Here is a 26,076-nt window from a genome sequence, read left to right as displayed (position 1 = left end):
AATTAGTGCCGTTAAAATGAATTTGCTTTGACAGAACTAATATATATATATATATATATATATATATATATATATCAATAAAAAACCAATAAAATCACAAGAAATCAATAAAACTACAAATAAAATTATAGCTGAAAAAATAAAAATAAAAGCTATTAATAAACACTACTGTATATAAATAGTATATAAGTAGCATTAGTACTCAATATAATACTCAAAATAACTCTGGTACTTTTAGATGTCTTTCTGCAAGCCCCACACAAGGAAACAGCTCACCCTCAATTAGGTGAGGGTTAAAAATTAGTTCACTCATTCCTTGAGGCGAATCCTAATTTAGCCTCTCTAACAATTGATCCATGTTTGCATACATACTCTATCACTCGTGTTTGAAAAAAATATATTTAACTGAACTCTGGGGAAACATGGTGGCCCACTTTTCTTGTGTTAAAGTACAGTCATATAATACATGCTTTACTAATTACCCTGGAAAATCATTATAATTGAACCCAGAACCAGGAATATTTTGGCTACAGCAGCTGCTTGGCATCCTCATGACTTTGTCTCTCCTGCGTTAACAACACAGTTTTACTCTGGTACAAAATGATCTAAGTGTATGAAAATACAGCAAAACAATAACTGATAAACAATACCAGAAGTTCATTATTCAAATTATTGAGGAAAACCTGTTTCTCCACAGACACACAACAACAGAATGAAAAGAGCCAATTGTTGACATATACAGTATGAAGAGTTCAGTGCTACAAAAGTAAAAGTCTGAGCTGTTTGCAACAATGTTGAGATCTCTGTAACTCTATTCAAAAGCCTACAAAAAATACTAAAATGTATTTGATATACATTTATTTTGTGCTAAGTATAGTACAAATGCAATTACATATTTATGTGCTTAAAAATACCCTGCAATTGTACTTTTGGTAACCTAAAAGTCTGCTAATTTGAAACAACTAATTTTGTACTTAATGCACTTTAATTGTGCAGAAGTAGTGATGAAGTCCAACTAAAGATATAGTGAAGTACACACTAGTCAGCATTTGAAGTGGATCAAAACCTTTCATCAAAGTTGTCCTAAAACCTAAAACCAGAGTTCGTTCTTGTCTTAGGACAACTTTGATTAACTTTCTTGATCCACTTCAAATTTTGACTGCTATATTTGATTGTGCTAAAGTGAAATCTTTTGCAAGTGTATTTCAGGTTAAATATCTTGAATTTAAAGACTGATATTATACAGAGATCATACATATCCTTATTAATAGTGATATTAAAATGTGATATTATGTGCAATAAAGAAATACTTCAAATAAAGTTTAGTTATAATTTTAGATTAATAAATCTTAAGTGATATGTCAATAAATATGTTAATGGATTTGAAGTATACTTAGTATGAAATAAATACATTTTAAATAAATTATGGCATAGTTTTTTGTTTTTTTTACTAGGGTATTTACAGAAACTAAAGATGGTAGTTTGTAAAATAATTAAGTAAAATTATTATACATACTTAAAATATTTAAATTCCTTAATTACAGAATCCTAGTTCTCAAAACATAAAAATAATCCTAGTTCTTAGAACAAATTAAAATACAAAATATATTTATATTTACCTTATTTTAAAGCACATTTTGCCTTAATTTAAATAATTTTGAAACACTGCTCCAAAGAAGGCACGAGATTCATTTTCCCCCATTTGCTTAGAGAGAGAGTGTGTTTTATCTCTCATAAAAGTAAATAGGATGGCAAACAACATGCAAAATCTACCTGTGATGTTTTGCCAAATGCTTAAACGACTAAAACAACACTGTTAAAAAATGTATGCTCAGTGAGATCTCAGCATAACCTACATTACAGCCCCATTATTCATTAGAGGTTTAGCTTTGATCTAAACCAGAAAACTAAGTGCATTAATAAACAAAGATACTATGCAATTGCACATCTAACAAATGGGGTTTTATGTGAAGATATACACATGTCAGGAATGTGGACATGACTACATTTTGTTTGCATATTAGACCTGTAATGTGTTAATGATTAAATGCGAGGTGCATGCAGACATCAGCACATACTTGGTGTGAGTAGAATGACGGAGGTGACGATCAGAGAGCAGATGACCAGGATGACCAGCAGAGCGATGGCGATTCCCTTCCAGTTCCTCTGTGAAGGGCTACTGCCAACCAGCTCCTGTCAAACACACAAAAACAGACATGTAAATGCTTAAAGGTGAATTTTGTACGATTTGTTTTGGGTTTATTTCAAAATACGTCATCTTAACTCAGTTTATTGTTCATTGACTACTATAAATATGCCATTCATGGGTTTCTCTTCCACTAAAGTATAAACATTGAACCTCCCGGTCTCAGATCTGTCAATCATCACAGCTCAACCAATAGCAAGAGTCTGGGGCGTGGCTACTGTAGGAGGCTGAGCCAGATGGGAGTTTAGCAGGTGTGGAAAGATGGCTGACGCTTTACTTTGGAAAAGAAATCCAGACTCAGTTACAGAAGTACAAAACTGGAAGACTTGCCAAGATATGCAGACAGACATCAGGGTAAAACAAGGGTAAACGTTGGCAGTTGCAGTCTTTGAACCTCTCTCACTGTACAAAATAGGACCACCGATTAGGAGCCACGAACACAGAAATCGCCACGATTGTTTCACGATACCAGTCTTTCGTCTGGGACAGCTGAAACCGTGCAGTGTGTCTCGGGTTTAAAGCAACTGAAAACATTCAGTTTAAGACTCTCAATAATGGATAAAAGTTGAAGAACTGATTAAAATGCAAAAATGTCTGGAAAAGACCTGACAACCATCTCAAGTCCATCAAACTATCATAAAACAACCCGTTTTTACTTTAATATACTACAATAATCATTTGTAATAAAATACATATTAATTAATACAATGAATACATATTAATAAAACTATAACTATTAATAAATACATATTTACTTAATTGGCCACTGATCTACTTTTCTTGTAATAGCAATATGCATGTGATAAAGGCTAATATGCTGCAATTAAACATTTCTTTTTAAACACAACATCAACTGTAAATTCACTAAAGTTTAAAAACACAATTTGTGCATTGACATGGTGGCTGGTAGCTGAGAGGGCAGAGTTATTCAATGATAAGTATCTCAGATATAGATCAATTTGTCATCTCCCTGACATATCTGTCTGGCCAATATGCAGTATCAGTCTATCAAACCTGTGTGTCTAAAATTGTTTCATAGGCTCTGGTTCACTCATGCAATGATGACACATCTGTTTATGTTCTATGAAGCATTCAAAGTGAACAGCAGACTTTGTAGGCTGTTATAACAAGGAAACTGCACCAATCAAAGACTTTATTTTACATTTATGCTCATATTATTATGTGGTTTCACTCAGGGCCGCTGCTGGCTAAATGGGTGCCCTAAGCAGGATTGTATTGTTGTGCCCCTCCTCAAATATTATGGAAGTAAAAAAAAAAACTATTATAGGGGTCAAAATAGAACTTTAATAAAATATAAAAGTAAATAAATTGTAATTAAATTCTATTATTTACAAATTACAATTGTAGCTCTAGACAGTTACCTATGGCAGTAATACAGTTGTCTGATTGATTTATGGTCTCAAGCATTCAGAAATCACGCAAAAGAAAATTAAGCAGTTTTACTACAAAAACCATAATTAATTTTTGTAAGGGTTCTGATGTCCACATGTTTTTTTGTTGAAATTATAGCGGTTATGTCATCTATAGCAAAAAGGTGGCCAAAAATTAAAGATTAAGTGGATATCTGAATTAAATGTTTGGTCAATAGCCTATTAAACAAGGGTATGATTGTCCTGTAAGTATAACAGCAGCAATTACCAGGCCTTTGGCTCCCTTTGCAGGCATTTGTAATAACATGTAATGTTGGAAAAAAAAAAAAAAAAAAAATAAATAATAAATAGACACCATCACAAAATGTGTATTGGTTTTACTGGTTATAATGGGACTTGCATTGGTTTTAATGGAAACTGTAATGGACCCTGTTGGTCTCTGCTGGTAATTGGTCACCTTCTGTTGGTGGCTGGCTTGTTAAAACCAGTAAATCCTAATGGAATATGTTACAAAACACAACAGAAAACCACTTTTACATTTTTAACCACGTTTTAATGGTTAAAAGTTGACGGTTTGTAATTTTTGTAATGGTATTTATGATTTATTTGTGATTCATTTGTGATGGTATTAGGATTTTCTGTGATGGTTCTATGTTTTTCAGCAGGGTTGCCTCATTGTTTTTATATAATGCATTTTACGTCATTTTAAAGGCTGTTGTTGGCTTAGGTTTGTTTTTATAACCACAAAAAAATATTATCTCTTTGTATATTATTATTTGAAGTAACAAAACCATGGTTAATTTGCGGTTACCATGGCTACAAGAACAATTTTATTAGTGTTAAAACCATAGCCAAGTTTCGTAAGGGAACATGGAAACTCGGAGAGAATATTAGATGTGTTGGTGGTGGTGAAATTATTACCGACATTAAAACACATTATTAACCTCAACACCCAAAAAAGTTTCACAGGATTATGAATAGCCTACCTGGAAGTGACACACGGATTCGTTTTCATCTTTTTTATTTAAATTTTTTCTTGGCGCCGATTGCTGATGTCTTTTCACGGACATAGTTGTCCATCAATTATGATCATACATTCAGCTGCAAACATGAGGTGCGAGCGGGGGCAGGCGCGGGCACTGATGCGGGAATGGCGCGTCACAAATATATATATATTTTTTGTTTGTTTTTGAGCAACTGGTGCCCCCCTGGAAGTTGGTGCCCTACGCAAACTGCATACTCTGCGTATAGGGAGCGGCGGTACTGGTTTCACTACCAAACACTGATAGTGTGTACTCTTCCCTTTACTGTGAATTTCCCTTGCTTATGCTCAAGTCTGTTTGCTGGCTGTGTGATGCAGAAGTTGATGATGCAGTTAGTCATTAGGTCAGAGGAGCACTAGCGTGAGGGTGCTGCTGCTGCTGGGACGTCTGTCTGGTGGAGGGGAGCAGGAGGGTTGTGATTGCCCAGGACAGCTTCCCGTCTGGCTTGGAGCCACCAGGGAACTCTGAACTGTGCTGGTCTATTTCAAGATCAGAGTAAAAGCCCAGGGATTGAAATACAGATTTTGTTCCCCCATAAATTAAACAACCTCAGAGTGGCCTAAAAAGTGCATAACAGACAGTGGTGACTTCTGAACAATACATTTTCTTTAGACATAAACCAAAATGTTATTTATTGTAGGTCAATGTAATAAGTTTTTTGGCCTGATGGACTTTTCACCATAAACAAAAGCTGAATTAGCTACAACATGAAAGTAGAAAGTAGAACTAAAAACAGTTTAATCAAGGTTTAATTTTTAGGTTATTTACTGTACACTTAAAATAATAAAATTTTTGAAAATCACTGTAACACACTGGGTCTCAGTCATTGACTGTGCCTAAGCATGAATTTGGTTCATCAATAGCTTTTACATTTATTCTAAATGCACAAAAAATGTAGGGACAACTAAAATTACACACAGACATACAGTAAATATGACACTGACTGGTTTTATAAAAGAGAAATAATCCACGCAATTATTAGTAATAAGACCAACTGATTTGAGTGGCTTTGTGCTTTAATGTCTGAGAGTGGGTTTGTAAATTATGCTTTTGGCTTATTTCAACAAGATCGAACAAACCGTAATGCACAGCAGTTAGCTTTAATTACAATACCACCATCTCATCTGACCCCAATGATGTAAAAAATCTGATGCGCTCAAACGCCTCTCTATCTAGCACCCAATTAAAGCAGTTCTTTGCTATGGGAGCATTTCCAAAACTACTGCTAATGAAACAGAAATGCCATTATAGCTGTGATAACAATATTGCAGATGCACTGGGAAAAGACAAGCCACAAACAGATGAGAGATCTCAACACACCATCTTCAACTAAATGCTGAAAAATCTGTTTGTGTCCAAATAAAGATCAAGTGTTATATCTGGTGTCTATTTGCTAAACTCACAATTTCTGATTTCTGAGTCTAAAATCAAACTGAAGTATAATGCATGAGGCGTGAGTGAGGTGGTCACCTCAAATTAACTAGTATGGTATTAGTTTTGCATTAAGAGATGCAAAAACACAATATTTCAATCGTTAGCTATAGACAGAGACACATGGAATGTGCAGAAAACATATCTAAATATTATATTTTTTTATTGTAATATAAACATTTAAGCTAATTTGATTATACTTTAAGCAACCAATAAAAGCATAGCACTCATTTTAAAAGGGTTAAACATCATCAGGGCTTCTGCACGGTTTGATTTTCCATAACTTTTCTATCACCAGTTCAGTCTTTAAATTGGAATAATGTTTTAGTAAAACTATGTCAAACTACTTAATGTTTTTTAAAGATCACACTAACCTGCACGCTAACGTTCAAAAGTCTGGTGTCAGTACTATTTTTTTTTTTTTTTTTAAATAAATGAATTCTTTTATTCAGTAAGGACACAAAGAATTAATCAAAAGTGACAGTGAAAACAATTATAATGTTACAAAAGATTTTTGTTTCAAATAAATTTCTATTCATCAAAGAATCCTGAAAAAAATGTATATCCCCGTTTCCACAAAAAAATTAAAATAAAAAATGAAGCAGTACAACTATTTTCAACACTGATAATAATCAGAACTGTTCTTAAGAAGCAAATCAGAATATTAGAATGATTTCTGAAGGATCATGTGACACGGAGTAATGATGCTCAAAATTCAGCTTTGATCACAGGAAAAAATTACATTTTCAAATATATTAAAATAGAAAACATTTCATTTACATTGTAATACATTGTAATGATTTTTTTCACAAAATTACTGTTGCTATTGTGTTTTCAATCAAACAAATGCAGCCTTGGTTGGTGCCAATAGCCTAGTGTGCAGCACACTGATATATAACGCTGTTGCATTGTGGGCATCCCGAGTTCAAATCTCGGTTTGAGGACCTTTCCTGATCCAAACCTCTTCTTAAATAGATCTTTAAAATAATAATAATAAACGCAGCCTTGCTGACCACAAGAGACTTCTTTCAAAAACAAAGCGAGTGAGTGTGTTACGGTTAATCTAACCATTCCTCACAGATCAGATTAAATAGAATAAACATACAGTGCATTCACTCATGAAATGGCCCTGAATGGCCCATGAAAGAAGAATATGCAATTTCTCGCAAACAACCATTAGTTGGTTTATAACACTGATCATTGTTTCCCAGCTAGTTTCAAGGACCGCTTCAAATGTGAAACGTCCCTGTAAAACTGAAGGTTGATTGTCTCCATTACCTCTGCACACGAGATGGCTCACTGAACAGCCTGACAGCTCACATTTCAATTCACACAGATGAATTCAAAAATACAGCAGCTGAAATATCACCTTGAAAATTTTGCTTTTGCGCATACAAACACCAAACCTTAGGTAATAAACTTTGGTGTGTAGCTCATCCCAATCCTAGACGTGAATGATGCCTAAGGCGCTCTATTACTTCTCAAGGTGATCAGACTTAGGATATTCACCTGAAAGATGATAAAAAAGACAAAAAATTGACACTGTAGATATGTTATTTTGACTTAGCATAGACCTAGTACACCCTAGCAAGCTATAAGACCTTATGACAGCATTGTGGCTGTGTTCTAGTTTTCTATAGAAAATGTAAACATGTAGTTTAACATTAAATATGAATGAAAAGTTAACAAATTTGTCAAGTGGTTGAATAAAAGTAGTAATAAGCAAATATACAGTTCACATTTAATTAATATTTTTAAAAAACAACCTTAAGTGTGTTAACATCGAGAAGTCTCGAAAGAAACCAAGCCGGTCTCTTTGCATGTGTGTAACGTCTGCATATACGCTTGCATTCTGCTCAATCTCAAAATGAAATGTTTATCTGAAACAAACAAAAGACGCAATGTCAAGGCAAATCAGGCAAGTCATCTTTAATTTCAGAATCCAATATTCTCAACACTAAAGCAACAGCTTCATGCTGAACTCGTCTGAGATAAGAACGCTGTCGGTGATAAATAAAATGAAGCAGTTTGTGTGCTTTGACTTGACGAAGAGAAAAGCAGCATTGTGGCGTTTGCTTGAGCTGGAACCGTCTAGAACAAGGATACCAAATTTCAACAGCTGCTTAATTAATGAGTGATATCACAGAATATTACACATGAGCCAATGTACACAATTTCACCATCACCGATCAAATCTTTTTATTTCATGCTTTGAAAATGAAAAAGGTCCATGGGGAAATCAAAGTATAAAATGTAGGACATACAGTACTTTTGCTTTGCCATTATATTCAAGTACATCCACAGATTTAATTTCATGCATTTCATATATCTCAGTCTGCTTTTTAAAGGACTGTGAACACCTTAATCTTGTACAATTTTGCAGTTTTTCCATAGATATTCTTCTGTTTTCCAGCAATCAATCTCAGGAAATGAAATATATAATGGCTTGAAATCAATTATCACTGTACTGTATATCCCACTAAAGCAAGGCATGCAGAAGGAATGATGCCGGTTTTAATGAATGGTGTGTTTGAAGCTTATTTCTGCACTACACCTGTGACCTATTTGTAACAGTGGGCATAAAAATGGGTCGTATTTTGAGGAGTCACATATTTGATGTACTTCACTAACAAGGACCACGCATCAACCATGCAGATAATACTTTATTACGATGAAGACAGGATGAAAGGAATTGGAAGGGATGGGGTGTAATGACTCTCTGAACTGGCTGATCAGGGAAGTCTTGTTGAGAGAGACTTAGAGTGGGGGCTTCGTCTCTGTAGATAATACGTTGGGTTATTAGAAGTCCCCCCTTGATGCAACCTGTGGAAGAGATGCGGGATGTTTAAAGATATAAGGAGAAGAGGGAGGGGGAGGAGGGGGGAGGAAGTGGGATGAATGGATGGATTAGAGGGGAAGGATGGATGAGTTAGAGGGGAAGGGTGGGTGGGAACAAGAAACTGAGACAAACAGTTCAGAGAAGGTCAGGTTTGCATAAGTAGCTGACGGGTAGCGAGCTGATTGGTTGAGGCGTGGCCCTGCTCCCGAACTTTAGTTAACTCATCAACTCCATTTCACTAACAAGGACCACGCATCAACCATGCAGATAATACTTTATTACGATGAAGACAGGATGAAAGGAATTGGAAGGGATGGGGTGTAATGACTCTCTGAACTGGCTGATCAGGGAAGTCTTGTTGAGAGAGACTTAGAGTGGGGGCTTCGTCTCTGTAGATAATACGTTGGGTTATTAGAAGACCCCCAAAGGTTTGAACGAGCTGATGTGGGCCTGAGCCTGAAGGAGATCGTTAAGATTGTTATGGATGTAGAGACGGTATGCTTCAGATGACCAGCGACCCATGACTCTTATGGTTTCGTCCGAGATGCCTGCGCTGGCGGCCATAGTGGCTGCTCCAATCCGGAAGGAATGTATGGAGTAGTGTTTAGGAGATATGCCGGAGGCGCTGAGAACCTTTTGAAAGTGCTTGTTAAACCAGGATCTCGTGGCCATTTTCCCATGTTCTGTAAGAAAGAGAGGATCTTGAGGAGAGGAATTATTGGCATATCTGGAATGAGCATACTCCGAAAGTGGCTCTTAGGGGCTGAGGAAGGAGTTGAAGCGAAATATATAAACAGGAGTTGACTCTCCGAATTGATCGGTTTTGCTTTTCTTCAGAGTGTAAATGAGCGAATCTGGAGTATGAGCAGAGATGTCGGAGAGGCTAGGATGGATGACAGGATTGAAAGCGGAAGTCAAAGGGGCAAATTCTGAGCACCTCAGGAAGCCGAAGAATGCGAGAAGAAACATGCATTCTAACATTCGGTCTATCGAGGGGCTCATGTAGCCTGAGCGTAATGTGCGAATACACTGGCTCAGAAGATCAGAAGTTAGTGGCAAGCATCTAGTTATGGTGGCTGGTTCTTGTTTCCGTAGGCCTTTGATAAGCATGGAAACATGGGAATGGGAAATTGAGTGGCATCGCTCCCCAGTTGCAAGTTTGTAAATGAAGTTGATTCCGGCTAAGTAAGTCTGGATGGTGGAGGCTCGGATGATTTGATTACAATGGGCATGTGTGACAAAATTGCAGATGGACCAAGCATCCATTAGGGGAAACGGAAGTTGGTAATAAAAGTGGTAAGCCTTAAAACAGTTCCAACCAGTTAGGTAAGATGAGAGGGTGCTACGGGCAAGGCCGCTGAGGATAGCTTCGCGAGAAGCATTCGAGAGGTCTTCCAGATGTGAATTTAGTTGAAGATGGTAGCAGAAAACGGTGGAACCGGCGTGGGATGGATGTCTGATTCTGGAGCCAAGATCCTGAACTTCTGAAAAGAAAGACGAGACAAAGAATCAGCTATGCTATTAAGGTAGCCCGGAATGTGAGCGGCTCGGATGAGGAACTGGTGTTGGGCAGATATTAGTGTCAGTCTGCGAACTAATTGCATGATGGCTGGGGAACGAGATCTGCCTTTATTTATGATTTCAACCACTGCTGAGTTGTCCGAGTGTATAAGTATGGTATGTTTGGACCATTCGTGCCCCCAAAGGATGGCTGCTATAATAACTGGATACATTTCGTAAAGAGCGGATGGGGGCGAGTCTGATTGCTGAACGAGATGGCTAAACTCCGGTGGCCATTCGGAAGCGAACCAACGGCCACTGTAGTATCCGCCAAAGCCGGTGGAAGGTGCTGCATCTGTATACAGCTGAATGTCTTCTGGCTGTGTGACATAGTCATTATAAAAGAAGGATATGCCGTTCCATGAAGACAAAAATTGCTACCAGAGGTGCATTTCCATCCTACAGCCTTCGTCCAGAATGACTCTGTCATGAAGGGAGGTGATTGTTGTAACTTTCGATAGTAGGTAGGAAAGGAAAGATTTCCCTTGGGGAATTATTCTGATGGCGTAGTTAAGGTGGCTGAGGAGGGCTAATAGCTGTCGCTTCGTGCACCTATCTGCTAGAAGATAGTTTGATAGGAGCAATGAAATGCGTTGTACTTTCTCAGGAGGCAGAGACGCTTGGAAAGAAATAGAGTCTAGGGTGATGCCTAGAAACTCGATGGAAGTGCATGGCCCTAGGGTTTTTTCTTTTGAAAGGGGAACGCCCAGTTCGGAAAAGACTTGAACAAGAGTAGATAGTCCTGAGTGTGGAGGTGTGGATGGAGGTGTAATGATGAGGAAGTCGTCAAGAAGGTGAAGGACATAGGGAAGCTTGTGGTTATTGGTTAGAATCCAACATAAGGCCTCCGAGAGGGAGTCGAAGATCTTGGGGCTACTTTTGCAGCCAAAAGTGAGGCGTACTGCGAAATAATAAGCTCCTTTCCAGAAAGTTCTGAAGAAACGCCAGAATTCTGGTTGAATGGGCATAACTTTGAAAGCGCTGGTGATGTCTGCTTTTGAGAGCCATGAACCGTGGCCTGCCTTGTGAATAAGAGTGATTGCTTGGTCGATGAATGCGTATTTCATAGAGAAGTCTGGGGCTAGGATGATACTATTAATGCTAGGTATGGATGTGCCGTGGGGGGAGGAAAGGGCAATTATTAACCTCTTTCTCCCAGAGTATTTTCTGGTGGCGATGCCGATGGGACTGATTCTAAATGGAGAAAATGGAGGTTCTTTGAATGGGCCTATCATAAATCCTTCTTGGACTTCTTTAGCTATTAATGTGTCGACGGTGTCTGGCTCAGTGAGAGCGGACTGAAGGTTGTGGGAGATATGAGAAGTGTCTGGCTTTATTTCCATCCCTGGATGAAAACCATTTTGTAATCCATTAGTAAGGAAATCTACGAACTCTCTGTCAGGGTGGTCTAATAAGGCAGTGGCTAGGGCTTTTACCTTGATTGGTGTGCCAAGATACTTTAGTAGTCATTCAGGTAAAGCGGTTGGGTTATGGGGGCAGGAATTCCTGGCGTGGGCATCGCCACAGAAGGAGCAGACGTGTAGGAGTCTGCAGTTAGAGAGTGAGCAGCCGAGATGGTTGAAGTTATTGCATACCATTCTGCCTCCTTGGTATAGAATCGGCCGTCCTCTTTTATCTATACTTTTGGGAATTGGAAGGTTGACTGTGGGGCGTATGTCAAGGGGTTTTGGATTGATAGGAAGAGGTGGAGCTGCCGAGGACAGTCTATTGAAAACGGGTATTTTGCGTGAGGAAGACGGCTGAGATTTAAGGGGGGTGATAACCGTGCACATGAAGGCAGGATGTGATGGGGCTCCACAAAGCTCGCAGGAGAGTGAAGTACGGGCTGCAAAGATGCGACAGTAAAGTTCGGCATCGAGGGTGCCCCAGTATGTCCCTTGGTTAAACTGCTGTAACCGACCTGCGGCTTGAGTGGCAAAAAGAACGTGGTAGTTAAAGAAGCCTGTCCCTCCGAAGCGTACGGCCATGTCTAAAATGATTGATAGGTAGTCATCTAGCTCGGTCCTACGATCTGGGTAGACAGAACAAATTATGTCTCGGTAGATCGCGAAGGCTAAAGCAAATTCGGTAGGGGTAAGGTCTTTAGAACGAGAATTTATAGTGTGGCTAAGCTGCATGATGCCTTGGCTGGTTTGCAGCTCTCTAGGCTGGCTGATGTTTATGAGGGATGGCTGGAGAAGGTGGGCTAGATCGATGTAATTACCAGATAGAATCTGAAGACGTAAGACTGGGGAGACGGGGGAAGGCCGAAGAACTGATGAAGCTGGCTGAGGAGGTGGTGTTGCTGTGGCCAGAGTATATGGGCTGCTGTTAATTGGCATGAACAGAGGGTATTGGGAAAGGGAGGGGTTAGTGAAGGTAAGGAGGGAGGGGAAAAAGGATAGATTAGTTGGAAGAGCAGAAGGTACAGAAGGAGGTTGAACAGACCCACCGGCAGGAATGGTTCCCAGGTTTGCTGCAAGGGAAACTTGGTTTGGGTTAGTAAGTAGAGAAGAACCAGAAGTAGCAGAAGCCGTATTGCTATTAACGGCTGAAGGGAGGGTAGAGGAATGGATGGTGGGATGAAAGGATGAACAAGTGTTAGGATTTGGGGCAGTTTGTGAACATAAGGATGATAAGAAGGATGTAATTATCTGTGATAATTCGAAGGTGGAAGGAGCTGGTGTTGGTGGCTTTTGCATTTGGTCGCCGCAAGGTGCTGTTTGCTGAGGTCGTTGTTGAGGCTGAGTATTGACGTCATGAGTGACGAGGAGAGGATTCCGTGAGGATCCCGGAAGAGATGAGGGCTCTGAGTTTACATTTAGAGAAGTGTTGACAGATGCTGAGTAAAGTTGAAAAAGTCGTGATTTATTATCATAACGGCTGAAGTTGATGCATTTATCCTTGAGAGCGCGCTGTAGGCGAGCTACGGTCCAATGCTTGATATTACTCTCTGGTCTAGGAGACTTGCCGTGAGTGCTTTGGCGAGGACTGCCGGTGGATGGATTTAGACGCTGTTGGCGGGGAACGAGATCGCGCTGGCTTCGAAGAGCCACGGTCCGTTGCTTGGTATTACTCTCTAATCCGGGAGACTTGCCGTGAGTGCGTTGGCGAGGACTGCGGGTGGGTGGATCTTGACGCTGTTGGCGAGGAGAGCGGTCGCGCCTGCTTCCGTGCCTGTGAGATCTATCGCGATCGCGGATAGTAGTTCTCGTGTATGGTGGAGAGTGGACATCTGGCCGAGTCGGAGTTGGAGAAATCTCGGATAATGAACTTGTACGAGAATGCTCACGGGGCTGAGGGATTTGAACAGCGGAACGCAACCGATGTGAAGATTGGCTGCGTGAGGATTGTTGAGAAGATTTGCTGGGTGAAGAAGAATTGATTCCGAATAGATCGTCATCTGAGTCGGAGGGGTTAATCTGCAGCTCTGGATCCATGGTGAGTGAGTCCGACAAGAAACTGAGACAAACAGTTCAGAGAAGGTCAGGTTTGCATAATTAGCTGACGGGTAGCGAGCTGATTGGTTGAGGCGTGGCCCTGCTCCCGAACTTTAGTTAACTCATCAACTCCATTACTAAAACTTCCTGCTCAGTCCAAAAACAGCATTTGTTGACCAAAAACCCATACTGAACTTTCTGATGTCAAACATTTACACATTTACAATTCAGTGTACTTTTATATGAATTTTGGGATATCAGATAAAATGTTGAATGGAAACACTATGATGATTATAGGCTAAATATCCCAAAATGTGCATTATCTATCACTTAAAACATGCCCCTTTTTACAGGATGTAAAATAAGTCTCTGATGTCCCCAGAGCGTATATGTGAAAGTTTAGCTCAGAATACCCCACAGATAAATTTTTATAGATTGTTAAAATTGCCAATTTTTTGGGTATGAGCCCAAATGCACTGATTTTGAGAATGTTGCTTTAAATGCAAATGAGCTGTTGCTCCCAGAGAAGAGGGTGGAGCTTCAAGAGCTCAAACTCCTGCATTAGCAGTGCTAGCCTTTGCAAATAAACATTCCACTACAAACCTGTTATCTTTGCAGAAAACATACTCTGTTTCAAAGTCTATTATCTGATTGTACTGTGCATAATAAATTCGCGTTCATGAATTACACAGACGGGGAGCACGGCGGGATAAAAATAACAACATAGCTGGTCTCATGCTCTCACAAACTTTATAAGTCCCACTTCTGATTATGAGCTCGACAACTTCAAGCAATCGACTCACATAGCTTTCATGTGCAACTTTTAACTACCACATTCCTATTCACGATCATTCTGGCAGCACTTGAAGGCAGCATCAGTGAAAACAGGCAGAGATAATGATAGCTTTAGCAATTAGCCTTACAGAGTGCCAAGAAGCTCTCTCGGAAAGGCAATTTGGAAAACAAACGCGTGATACTTACTTTGTCTGGAGCTGACGTTCGCGCACGTAGCGCTGGTATTGATTCCTAAACATTTAGGGAACGTTATTGATTTTTTCTAGGATATTTCCTTCGAAATTAAATTTACCCACAGTGTCCTCGGCTCAGATGAGGGGAGATTATGGCGACTCTATGTTCATTAGTGTATCCCAAAACACAACACTTGTAAAGCCTCTTTGGTGCTGACATTGGCAGACCGCAGCTTCTCACTCAGGGCTGTGTTTATGCTAATAGGCCAGAGAGCGTCACAAATGGGCGGGACTTTTTCCCCTCGGTGACATGAACAGAGGGAGAATCTGAAACCACTCTTTTGGAGAGACTGTTCATGATTTATTAGTTTTATAAAAAAAAATTAGTTGGTGGATTTTTAACATTATAGGCTGGTTGTTTTCACACACTGCAGCCATACAACTGTGTTCAAACACCTTATAAAAGTGATTTTTGCATAATAGGTCCCCTTTAAAGTACACTCTTGAGGAAGACTGCACAAATTACAACAGCAACATTTTAACGAATACATTCATTGGTGTGTATTAAACAAAGATGCGACTTTGTTGAAACAAGTCATGTGACTGTATAATAAAGCATCACAAATGTAACTTATTCTGTAATGCTGATGCCAAAGGCTGTCACCAAAGAGTAAAAACCAGGGGTAAAAACAAACTAATATGCTACTAATATATAAAAATGTACCAAATGAATTGGTTGAGTGTTCATAAAGATTAAAGGGATACTCCACCCCAAAATGCTAATTTTGTCATTAATTTTTATTTTCTTTGCATACAAAAATTATTCTCGTCGCTTCATAAAATTCAGATTGAACCACTGATGGCAGATGGACTATTTTGAAGATGTTTTTTATACTTTTCTGTGCCTTGACAGTGTAATTTACTTGGCAGTCAATGGGACAGTCACAAGCCTCCTGGTTTTCATCCAAAATATCTTAAATTGTGTTACGAGGACGAACGAAGCTTTTACGGGTTTGGAACGACATGGGGGTAAGTGATTAATGACCAAATTTGCATTTTGGGGTGGAGTATCCCTTTAAAGTTCAAAACAATTCATAAAGATAGCCATTTGGATCGTTCTAGAATGAATCAGTGTATCAATTGTCGCCATCTACTGGTGTAACAATGTAACCTACAAAACAGGTCACTGAAAAATCCTCACCATACAAAGAAACAAACTGTGTTGCTGGACTTTACATCAGCGCTGCTCAACCAATCAGATTCCAGGACCAGAACTACAGTATTTCTTTTGTAAATATAGGCTATATATAGATGTATAATACATTTCATCTCATATTCAGCTGCTGTTTTTACATGCTGAATCTTCTCATTCTCACTATCACAATAAAGCTCTCCATGACTTCATAGGGCCATATAGATATCTATTGTCCTAGTACAAAACATTGCAGTGAGGCAGGCAGGGCAAAACATAATGCTCGTTTGACAGATGGGTTAAATAACAATGACAACCTTGATTATAACAGGGAGCAAATACAGGCTGAAATATACAGGCTGGATAATGTTCACGCTAGTGTTCAGATAAAATTGAAAAGCAGATTTGCTCTCATTACACGTAATAGATAACATTTACTAATAAAATGTAAAGCCTGAATGCACTGTAAGTCACTTTGGACTAGAGCATCTGCTAAATATAAAAATATAAATGCTTATGAACATTACTTCGGCATACATTATAGATGTGCAAGATTCACAAACATCAGCAGTATTTCCCTGAAGCAAAACTGCCAGTGAACAGATACAAGAAGGGATATTCCCAGTTTCTGCAGGCTGTCATTTCATTATCCGGGGATATTTTCATGAATATGTGCAAATTGTGATCGGCACTAATTTTGTGGTCCTTTGTGCTGTAATTTGCAAACAAATAATGTCATCAGGGGGTGCAATTAATTTTTAGCTACTTCTCAGCATTGTCAACATAGACTATTTATATACCACAAACAGCTATATCTATGCAAATAAAAAATGTAAATTATTTAAACATAATACGATAAATAATTTGTTGTAAGATATATATGAAATCATAGAATTGTTTTAAATATGTTTATGTTTAAAATAAAATGTTTTATATGTGCAATGCAAAACTGCAGTTCTACCTATCTTAAATATAATATGATTTAATATGAAACATATCATATATATTTTTTATATTTATAACTATGTTAAATATGATATAGATGTTTATAAGGGCAACACAGCAGCCATAACAGTGATTTTGAAGTGTAAACTGAAGACCTGTATGTGATATGATACTGTATTTTTTGTCTCTGTATAGCAGTGCATTGTTAAAATAACTAAACACAGTAACAATCAAATGCATACAAATATTTCTGACTAATAAGTTTACACTTACCGCACACGCAACCTACAATGAATCATCTAGGGCTTTCAAACATCAGAGTTTTCAAAATAATCCCTTTTGTAGTAGCTTGTTTGTCTATTTGACAAATGCAGAAATCTGTGTTGTCCCATGAGGGTGAATGTAATTGTCCAACAAAGCTCAGAAGCAAAACATGAAAACATTCTCATCTTGTACAACAAGAGGGATTTAGTTCTTAGGGGCTCAGCAGGAGACTGCGTCAGTATTAAAAAGATTTCCACCGGGATCCGTGTGAAAGAAACAGGTTTCAGAAATTCTCCAAATGAAATTCAAAGATTGCATCTCTGTCCTTCTAAACTACAATCTCAACTTCTGACCTTTCGATTGAACGGAGAGCCTCACCTTATGTGAGATTACAGAAGCTCAAACAGTCCGGAAAGTTTGTTTCCTGTGGGTTTTCGGGTTTTCATGAAACACACACCTATTAAAAACCTCTCAAGCCCTGTTTTCTTGTACATGAGACAAAAATCCCAGGTTTAGTTATTCTTGCAATAAGGATAAAAGCCTACAAACCTCATCCATGGTTTGGTGTTCCTCACTAAGAAGGTTTTATTTTTGTTGCCTCAGAAGAACAAGGACAGAAACTCGCCGTGAAGGATGAAACGTATCTTTCCTGAGCTCTTGTTTCCAGGGGAACGAGTGAAAGCGATGAAATGAGACGGAGAGTGTGATCGAAGTTGGGGCTTCTCACTCACCGAGGCCAGAACCACGACTGACATCAGTGATTTCAATCGACTGATGCTGCGCTGAAACACAAACTGTCACTGGCCAGAAGGACAGGTGCATCAGTTAAGCCTCATCGGATGGGATTTCCTGGGTGTCCTTGTAGGGTCACAGCCAGGCTAAATCAGAGACAAATTACTCACAAATGCTGTTGAATTCAATCTAATCTAAACAGAGCTTCAGTTTAAACTAGAAAAATATTATGCATCTCATGACGAAACCGTACCTGTGGGAACTTTTTTGCAAAATGAGAAATACGTACCAATATCGCTGCATTTTCCAACAGAAATGATAAAGCTGAAAGATGAGAGATCGAAAAACAAGCTAAAACGGCATGCTTGCGATTGTGTTTTTCTGTCACATTCGCTTTTGTTCATACTATCGGATAGGTTTAGGTTTAGTGCAGATGGTATGTTATTTTAAAACATCACGAAGCATTAGATTATAGCGCCACTTAACGGACATTTCAAGTCAGAACTGCGATGACACCTACAAAACCAAAGTCACATAAAACGTACCAAATGTACGTACATCTTTTCTGGGGGAAAAAAATGAACACTCTTTTAGCACCACTCAGTGGACATTTCACATTGAAAATGTCACAAAACTTACATGGCGCTATGCATTTCGCGTCTAGCAAAGAAGTTCCCACATGTACGTTTTCGTCATGAGATCAGGCTTTATATTCATGTGGGTGTGATGATCGTCCCTACACCCTATTCCTTAGAAGACTTTAAACGTATTGGACAGATGAAAGGCGTAGGGCTAAGAAATACTGGTCATTTCAATTTTGATTTAAGTTTTGGTAATTGCGTTATGTGTTTTTGATGTTTTTATAGGCTTTTGTTTTTATTTTTGTTTCTATTTAGCTTTCATTTATTTTTATTTCAGTTTTAGTATTTTTAGTACTTAAACTTATTTTACTGCAGTTATTTGCCAAGGCAATGTTGTTCATTTATTTTATATTTAAATTTATTTCAGCTTTATATCAATTAACACAGACACAAAATTTTGTTTTAAATAAAGTTAGATTTATTGGTAAGGCTCTTTTTAAATTCATTTTTGAGCATTTTTGCAAAATGATTTATTCTGCCGTCAAAATTTAAAGTACTAATACAAATGAGAAATCTGAAAATGCATATCAACCTAAAATCTGTGTAAAGCTTTGAGTGTTTGTACTCGGTCAGTTCTGATTGGTCACTTTTAGCTCAAGTGAACTTTCCACATCAGCAATATGAAACAGACTCCATGCACATCAAGGATGAATCTATGTCAAGCCATTAATATATAATCGATGTTAAGTTCTAAATTAAGAATGCATGCTGTCAGAGGATCAGATTCAGAGCTAACCAGTCAGACATCCATCTGATGCCATTCATATGAAACAACATCCTGCTGGACTTTAGAGGACCTTCTATGAAGACACAAATAAGTTCAATAGGTGCAATTAGCCCATTGACACAAGGGTCAGAGAGGCCTTTGAAAAAAATGCCACCGCAGGACACATAACGCAATAAGAGGCCAGGTTTAAAGAAAGCCCTCTGTCTGTGATGCGGTTCAGACTGAAGAGGCAACTGAGAGCTTTTGATCTAATAACTGAACAGACACAAGCCCTCTCGACTGCGCTCGGAAAATGTCACATTTTCCATGTCTGGTGCAGAAGTATATGGAGCATCCATACAGTGAGGCAGAGCATTAGTTGAAGAGGAAGCATCATTGTGCGTCCTGCACAGCAGCTGTTAAATGATACTGCATCTGTGATGTTCCACCCACACAATAAACTCCATTTATTAACCTTAAGGACATCTGCAGAAGACACTCTGCTGTACTGCTCATGTGCTACTGTTTGTGCTCCACTGATCTGCTGTTGTAATGGTACACCAGATCAGTCGTTTAATTAGGAGGTGCTAATTGAAGCTGCCCTTTGCTTCTGTAATCTCACCTATTACCCAGCATCCCCTGCTGTTGGTCTCAAGGAGTCAAAATGCTAGCTTTTACCAGGGTAATTATAGTTAACTAAAACTAGAATTGAAACTGAAACTAAAAACAATACCATTAAAAAAAACATTTTTTTATTTAATAAAAATAAAATAAACGTTAAAGGTGCAGTTTGTTATATGGACAGCTAGTAGTTGTAAATGGGTACTGCAGCCCAAATTCAAAATATTGGAGTACGTAGTCACTCTCTCTCTCTCCTCCTCAGACTCAATGCTCACGCGGGTTGCCAGATTGAGCACATGCAACGGGAATGAGCGCAAATGACGATGGAAAGTGACAAGCCACTGTAAATTGATGAGTTGATTTATCTGTGTATTTTGCCTCAGTCCATAGAGCTATTTAGATGGATGCCGAGGCTTTTTAGGTCGGGTAGAATCTGTGACCTCTGACTTACTTTGTTTACTGGCTTCCATGGCTACAATACACTGTGTTTTCTACCAACTGGCAACCCGGGGCGTCGAAATACTGTAAGGTGAATTGGCAGTGGGCAGGGTCACACAGACCAAAACAAAAACAGATATTCCGACACTGAACGCACATTTCAAAGTAGATTAACTGGCTGTAGCATTATTTTTTAGAGAAAAAGTATGTGAACTTATCATGTTTCCTAAATATCTGCCAACATATTATGATATTTTTATGCTTTAGTACAGTCAAAAATTACATACAGCACCTTTAACTGAAATAAAACATAAAATACTATTTCAGGCAACAATTCTTATTTTAGTTTAACCTGATGTACTAAAACAACTAAAGCTAGATAAAAATATAGAGACGTGTATGTGTATATATACTGAAAATATAAAAATAAACACTAATTCACACTGATAAACACTGATTCAAATATGAATAAAAATTATATATATTTTTTATTTTATTTAACTAGTTAATTATAAGCAATATTTCTATTTAGTCAAAAAGGTATCAGTGCCATTAATGTTAAATAAAACTATATAATTCAATAAAACTACATAATTAGGGTTGTAACGGTATGAGATTTTCACGGTATGATAATCGTCTCAGAAAATATCACGGTTTCACGGTATCACGGTATATATTAAACAATAATTCTTATCAGTAACAATGACTCTTAAAAGAATAAGAACAAGTTATTTGAGTGAACAAATCCTTTATTGCAACAAACTTGAAACCATTGTAATGAAAGTAAGTCTCCCTTGTGAATTTTTAATTTTAAAAATAAAGCTATAAGCCTTATGTGTATCTATAATCACACTTTAACATTTTAATTAATGTTTTAAAATGTTATCAAATTAAAACTTAACTTTTATTATTGTTGTTGTTGTTATACATGTTGTTGTTATGTACAATGCTAATATATTTCTGTCATGACTTCAAGTTAAATTGAACTTTTATTTTGACAGGTTGTAGCGGACCTTTGAGTTTCAGAGTGTATTTGACAATGGTTTGTCTCAAATAAAACTGGGAATTGTTTATTTAGGTTTTCTCTCAGAGCAGCTCTGCTGATGTTCATGTTTATGTAGACGCTGAAAACACCATTAGTGTCATGCATGCATATTTCAGTATGTAGTAGATAAAACGGCGCCACGCATATCTTTTGATTTATCCATGCATCAGATTGTGCATTTTACGTGACAACCTCGTTAACGTTATACTGTAAATCACATGTTCACGACTGCACCAGGATTCCCTCTGCATCGCGGAAATTATACGGCCTTTTAACTTGTTATAAATGCGACATACCCATAGGCGTAAATCCCGGGGGGGACGGGGGGACAGGACCCCCCCTATCTGAGGCTTGTCCCCCCTAAAAATATCATTACAAGCGACTCTGTGTATTGAAAATAATATAATGGACATATACTTAAAATAATGTGTGAGTAGTAAATCAAAATAAACGCAAAAAAACGTTTTAAATTCAGAAATGTTTTGATTCCCCCCTCCCTTTCCTCACAGTGGTTTGGTCCACGGCCTGTTTTCCTCTTTTACCGATACACACACACGAGTCCAGTGAGAGAGAGCAAGTTAGTTATGTGTAAGTAGGCTGTCAAGGCTATTTTATTCTCTTTAAACATCAGGTGAAATGATTCATTCTCTTTAATAAAGATGATGCTGGATCATTAATAAATTAGTCATGATAAAAAAATTATGACATCCGATGTATTTTCTATGAGCGATTATAAGGTTAACAAGCTTAATACCGTAGCTTGTCACCCACTACAACTAACACGGCGATAAGCCTGTGTGTGAACTGATATTAGGCTAATATTGTAGACCTACGTGTTGGGTTTCGTTCAATATGATGTTAAGTGGCAGATCAGTGGGTTTAATGCGGTTGAATTAATGCGAAAGAGACGTACTAGGTTTCAGACGAAACCTAAAATACTATGGATGACGCAAAATAATAATTATAATATGACCGCGTGGTGAACCATGGAACTCATATTTAAACACGCTCGCCATGCTATGTACACACGCTGTGTACACATATCTATCCTTACAAGTACAATTTTGGCTGTATTATTTGTGTCCCCTTCAAAAATTGTTCTTGAGAAATTTTATGGTTATTGTCCCCCCCTACTGTCAGATGAAATTTACGCCCCTGGACATACCTTTATTTGCACGGAGGGATGGTGTCCGCGAATATGAGCGAACATGTTGGATGTATTGCCTGATTTTAAAGCCACTTTGCGTCCACATTTTTTGCCAATTGGATCCGTCCTCAAGGACAACCCCGCGTTCGTTTTTTTTTTTTTAAATCCGAAGTATTCCCATACTGCAGATTTAAACTTTTTTTCGGTGGGGGATGGAGATTAGATATAATCTCTGTCTCTGCCATTTCCTCCGCTGCAAGTGCGTGTAAGCAGCCACGTGAATGCAGAGTGAAGCAGCCGAAATAAACTGCATATGCGCAGGTGAGATGTTTTTTTTTTTTTCATTATTTAAAAAAAAAAAAAAAAACGAAGATATGCAATTGTTTACGGTATGATAACCGTGCACGTTCAAACCGCGATAGACCGTCATACCGGTATATCGTTACAACCCTATACATAATATTAGAAAACTCCATAAATATCATAAATATTCAATTAAAAGCATGTATATAGGAAAATGGTGTATATGGTGACCACTGGTGTGTAGATCTGTTCTTTCTTATTCTTTTATCCTTGGCTCTCTGTTCTTGGATTACAGCCTCACATGGTTGTAAACGGATATTTGACCTTGAGTGTCACTAGGAAGAGTTTTTGTTTTCCAGTACGATATCCTTCAGGTTAAGTTACACGAAAACTGAACCCTTCCTGAAACAAGAAGTCGTCTGTATTTTGAGAAATGTCCAAAATATAGAGATTTAATTATATACAGTGGGACTAAAAAGTACTTAGACACTCAAGTCAGACCAAAAATGTGTGAATGTCTTTGTATTAAACACAAAACAAATGATGCTATAGCTTTTCTCAGAACCGACTTTATGTTTCTGAGACAATTTTGCTGTGACCTCAGTGAAACCATCTAGTGTTTTGGTGATTTTTAGTGGATGTATGCGGTCATTTATCCTGAAGTTCATACAGGTGTCCTAACAGAGTAACTACAGCTGTAGTTCAACACTATATATGAACATGAACATGATCTAAACACACAAGGTCTTCATTTTGAAAAGGCAATCTTGTGTTATCATGTGTTTTGCTCAAAAGCTATTCTTGTGATCTATCTTTAAAATAAATGCTATTTGGTTGATATTTTGATATTTACACCACAGAGAAAGCATCAAAATGAGATCTCTCAAGAAATCTACTGCGGGGCATAATATGCCACAGTCTTGTTTGCTTGTAATTGAAATGTTATTGATTTCGGGATGACCTTTGCAGCAGCTGACTGTTTTATTTCAGGCAGAAGACAAACAGATATGCTTGCAGCAATATAAGGTTTCTGACATCCGTCATTAATCTGTTAGCTCACCTAGAATTAGTTTATATTATTATGTTAACCATGAAAGATGTTCAAGATGTGTTTCTTGTAGCCTACAACCTGAATTAAAACTGATTTGCTGCAATTGAGGAAGCAGTATTTATTGTCAGATTCTCTGAGATTCTCCAACATCTTTAATAACCAGCGATCAAGTCACAGCACATTCCAATCCACGAGAAACCATTGAGCTGCTTTTCAGATGTAACGTGTCATCTCCATGGAGATCTCCTAATCATATTGAGACTGACATAGCCTACTAAGATGCTCAAAAGCAAGCTCATGTATTTAGCTTTAAAGTGATAGTTCAAAAATGAAAATCCTGTCATCATTTACTTACACCATCATATTTTTTTTCATTTTTCATTGAGAATAAAAGCAGCTCTTTTGTATACACAGTACAGACAGTGCAGACCATACCTGTTAAGCTCCGGAAACAACAAAACACTCACACACACACACACACACACACACACACAAAAGTAGTATGCCTCATGTACCATATTTTAAGTCTTACAGAATCATTGAGGAATAGACCAAAATTACCAGTCAAGCAAAAATGTAAAAGTAGTCTCTAAAAGTAGTATATCTCCAAGGGTGCGTCTCAATCGGCTCCGAGCTCTTGAATCAGTATATGGTGTACACAAATCCGGGCACTGGTAAGGACCCTGGCTCACTAAGCATTGGGACAGTGATTAATCCATTTCCAGCAACATGACTACGTACAACATGAACATACAACATTGTAGAATGTCACTGCTGGTATTAATCAACAACAGGCAGGACCCATATCTTTTTGACATGATTTTTTATGCTCTTTTATGCTGCTGTTTTACCTGTCCTTACAACATTTCAGCCGAATATTAATTATTATAAGTGTTAACTAGATGTGTTCACCATATGCTGTTTTTTTCAACAGGGCAGTAGAATGTAGAATGACGTGAAATCAACCTGTCCAGTGGAAGGTCCAACGAGCAGCACCAAAGAAAATATGGATCAAACAGGTTGAAGAGGATCTGAGAAACCAACAGCTCAACCTCGATAAGGCTAGGTCCATGGCCATGAACCCCCAGGGATGGAAGTGTCTTGTAAATGAAACCTGGAAACCATTAGCACCCAAAGCAGCGTACGGTCTGAGGAAACAATCTAAACCAAGCACCAGCTAGGGATCAAAGAAGAAGAACTAGATGTGTTCACTATCTGTCTAGCAATGTGTATTTGAGCTGAAATTAGTGCTGTCAAACGATTAATCATGATTAATCTCTTCCAAAATAAACGTTTGTGTTTACATAATTTATGTGTGTGTGTACGGTTTATATTTGTTATGTATATATAAATACACACTCGTGCATGTATATATTTAAGAAAAATGTTCTATTTATATATAAAATATTTAGGCTATATTTATATATAATATAAATCATATATGAATGTAAATACGTACATACTGTACACGTAATTTTTATATATATATATATATATATATATATATATATACACACAGTATGTGTGTGCATATTTACATAATAAACAAATAAATAAAAAGATTTGTCTTCTTAAACCTTCTATCATATTATTTTAAGTCATTTATTGAGTTGCCACATGAATGCGTTTCATGTTTCGCGATTCGGAAATGTGACAATTTCTGGTAAGTGAGGACAGTGAACATCAATGTTTCCTGGTTTTCATGGTGCATTGTGGGGGTTTTCAGGCAAGGAAAGTTGCAGTGCACTGCCCTTAAAATGGCCAACTGCCTGATCAATGCCCTGACTACAGAACTAGTGAGCTGACTGAGACCCCAAGTCTTCTGAAACCATTGATGAATAGACCAAAAATCAAACAAAACAAAACCAAAAACACCATAAAAGTAGTCTCTAAAAGTAGTATGACTCCAAAAGACCCACATTACCAGTCAAGCTTCAAAAACAAAAACAAAACAGATCATTTTCCCTTTAATGAGAACTGCCCCGAATGGATCACTGAATCAGTGAGCTGATGATCCAGATCAGTTTCTTAAACTGGATCACTGGCTTTCTTAACAAGAATTGGCCCAAAAGAACAACTGATGTTCAGCAAATAAAACCAAAATTTTTTTTGA

General features: G+C 37.9%; 1 protein-coding gene across 5 annotated transcripts in view; it reads right to left on the bottom strand.

Moving 5' to 3' along the window:
* Window positions 1–26,076, bottom strand: part of dpp6b (dipeptidyl-peptidase 6b) — a 147,239-nt gene that overhangs the window by 42,320 nt on the left and 78,843 nt on the right. For 4 of the 5 annotated variants that reach the window (XM_058751837.1, XM_058751853.1, XM_058751830.1 and 1 more), the window contains one exon: window positions 2,079–2,193. In XM_058751837.1, the coding sequence (XP_058607820.1) occupies window positions 2,079–2,193 (115 nt within the window). Of the gene's footprint in view, window positions 1–2,078; window positions 2,194–17,828; window positions 17,974–26,076 lie in introns of those variants that run through there. The other variant, XM_058751859.1, reaches the window with a different exon arrangement.

The sequence above is a fragment of the Onychostoma macrolepis genome, chromosome 02, assembly GCF_012432095.1.
Source record: "Onychostoma macrolepis isolate SWU-2019 chromosome 02, ASM1243209v1, whole genome shotgun sequence".
In the NCBI taxonomy this organism is placed as follows: domain Eukaryota; kingdom Metazoa; phylum Chordata; class Actinopteri; order Cypriniformes; family Cyprinidae; genus Onychostoma; species Onychostoma macrolepis.
This window is presented reverse-complemented; position numbering and strand designations above follow the sequence as displayed.